The following is a 2,235-nucleotide window of genomic DNA, read 5'->3' as shown; positions in this document are numbered from 1 at the left end:
CACGCACGCACGCACACACGCACGCATGTTTAAGAAGAAAAGTAGCTGCACGTTGACTCAATCGACATGCAAAATGGTCGACCGTTCTTTCATACAAAACATCACGACGTGACAAATCGGCGTTCCTCTCTCGAAATGTCACGTTATTGGTTGATGGAAGACAAAGCTCGTGTATTTGCATGACAACGAATAATAATGGGCGGCTTGCATTGGTGCAGGCCGTGATTAACTGCTGCCAAACTAACAATCATATCATGCGACATGTTCCGAGCGAGCAAATGAATGAACATACGTGACGGTCAGCGGCCTGTCGACGCTCGCGTCCCCGAAGAAACCAACAGCGAAGAGCGCGCGCATGTTTCGTCTACCGACATGGTTTCTGGTGTGTTTCTGCAGTGTCTTTGGTGCAAGTAATTCTTTCCGTTCAGTCCGCACGCGCACTCGGTTTAGCTCCTTCTTCAGCCACTGAGAATGCGGTTCGATCGAGTCCGTTCTCCTGCCTGATATGATGCTACATTATCGATCACGCAGAGGACAGCAGTGCGATGGCAGCGCGCGCCTCCATCAGCACCCGCACTGCTTGCATGCCCAGATAAACCAACCGGCTCCTGATCAATAACGCGTCGCGCGAACCTCCCAAACGCCGACCTTTGCAACCAGTCGCTGCTGTTATGTGGGTCACCGTCAGCCCATTTCATGACAAAAACATGACAAAGTCCCTCGGGAGAGCAAAACGAGAACGCATGTGGGATCTGCTAATTGTTTGTTCGAGGATTCAGGCCGTGCTTTGGGGAAAGACGAATTGAAACGTCAGTGGCAATCCCTCGAGTCTAAATGTATCCAAAACTCTTACCATACTAATGGAAACATCTGTGTTGTTCTTTCATGCAACGCTATCTACAGTACGCATAGAAAGCGAGACTTCCTCCATTCTGTGTCACAGCATCCTGGAGTAATGTGTGATGATGTTACTGACTTGAATTTGATGACTCAAATCAAGTCTGAATGCATCTAATCAAAAGAAAGGACTGTTTTGGAATTAAAATTCTCAGATATTGAATGGGTTGATTGACCACATGCAAACTTTTATGGACTTTTATTTCTATCAAGCAGCAATTATGAATTATTAAGAAATGATTAGAAATTGTTCTAATAATGATTCGATTGTTAGAAATTATTCCAACAAAGATTCACAAACGAGCCTGGTCATTTCTAAAGTTGAAAGGAGACGTATTATGCCCCTTTTTACAATATGTAATATAAGTCTCTGGTGCCCCCAGAATGTGTCTGAGAAGTTTCAGCTCAAAATATTCCACAGATCATGTATTATATGATTTTGAAAATGCCTATTTTGAGTGAGCTGTTTTTCGTGCCTGTCTCTTTAAATGCAAATGAGCTGCTGCTCCCCACCCCCTTTTCCAGAATAGAGCTGCTGACTAGGGATGGGCGATACCCCTTATTTTGTTTTCGATACGATACCGGTTATTTTTCAAGGCAGTACCGTCGATACCGATTACTTTATGTTTAAAACACATTTTAACCCGTTTAATCCCCAATTTTTCCCAGACATGAAAATATCCAAATGATGCGTCATTAGTAACCCTTTGAAATAATTAAAAAAAATTTTTTTTTTGGGGGAAAACTGTGAAAAATTTTATTTTATGGTCAGTCACAATTGTAACCGGTGGGATAATGTGTATACTGAATTAACATATTTCTGCAGTCATAAAAATGTTTACATATCTTAGCCCAGCTATTTTAAACTGTTTGATCACATTCTAGGGTTACTATTATGCATAAAAAACCCTTATACAACATTGATAGGAATACTGAGATCAAATACAACCATCGACGTATTTCAAAATTTTTACTTTTTTGTAACATATCTCATCACATTTTTATATTAGTGCTACCAGTATTACAACATTAATATTCTAACTTATTTGTAACATTTGAACTTTTGATTTAGTACAATATTTGTGCAATATTTTGTACTGCCATTAGGGACTGCCAGTGAATGGCTGTTGCACGCATAAAATGCAACCTTTTTGTTCTGACAGTGTATGATTTCTATTAACATTACAGAATAGAACATGATCAATATTATCTTTCAACGTTCAATTTAAATAATTGTAATTGCACAAACTATGTGGGCTACAATTTCAATTTGTTTATTGTGAAATAACAAACATTTGTTTTTATTTCTGTTCTCTGATAAGCATTGTTCAGGGCTGT

At 39.7% G+C, this 2,235-nt stretch overlaps 1 protein-coding gene across 1 annotated transcript in view; it reads right to left on the bottom strand.

Moving 5' to 3' along the window:
- Nucleotides 1–937, bottom strand: part of LOC107578766 (protein FAM57B-like) — a gene marked incomplete at its 3' end in the record, with an annotated part of 4,193 nt that extends 3,256 nt beyond the window's left edge. Inside the window, exon 1 of the mRNA XM_016264686.1 lies at nt 854–937. Coding sequence (XP_016120172.1) covers nt 854–856 — 3 coding nt within the window. The remainder of the gene's footprint in view (nt 1–853) is intronic.
- Nucleotides 938–2,235: the final 1,298 nt, after the last annotated feature.

This window comes from Sinocyclocheilus grahami, unplaced genomic scaffold, assembly GCF_001515645.1.
Source record: "Sinocyclocheilus grahami isolate Dianchi unplaced genomic scaffold, SAMN03320097.WGS_v1.1 scaffold11866.1, whole genome shotgun sequence".
Classification (NCBI taxonomy): Eukaryota; Metazoa; Chordata; class Actinopteri; order Cypriniformes; family Cyprinidae; genus Sinocyclocheilus; species Sinocyclocheilus grahami.
Note: the sequence above shows the minus strand (reverse complement) of the source record. Positions and strands in the feature narration are given on the sequence as shown.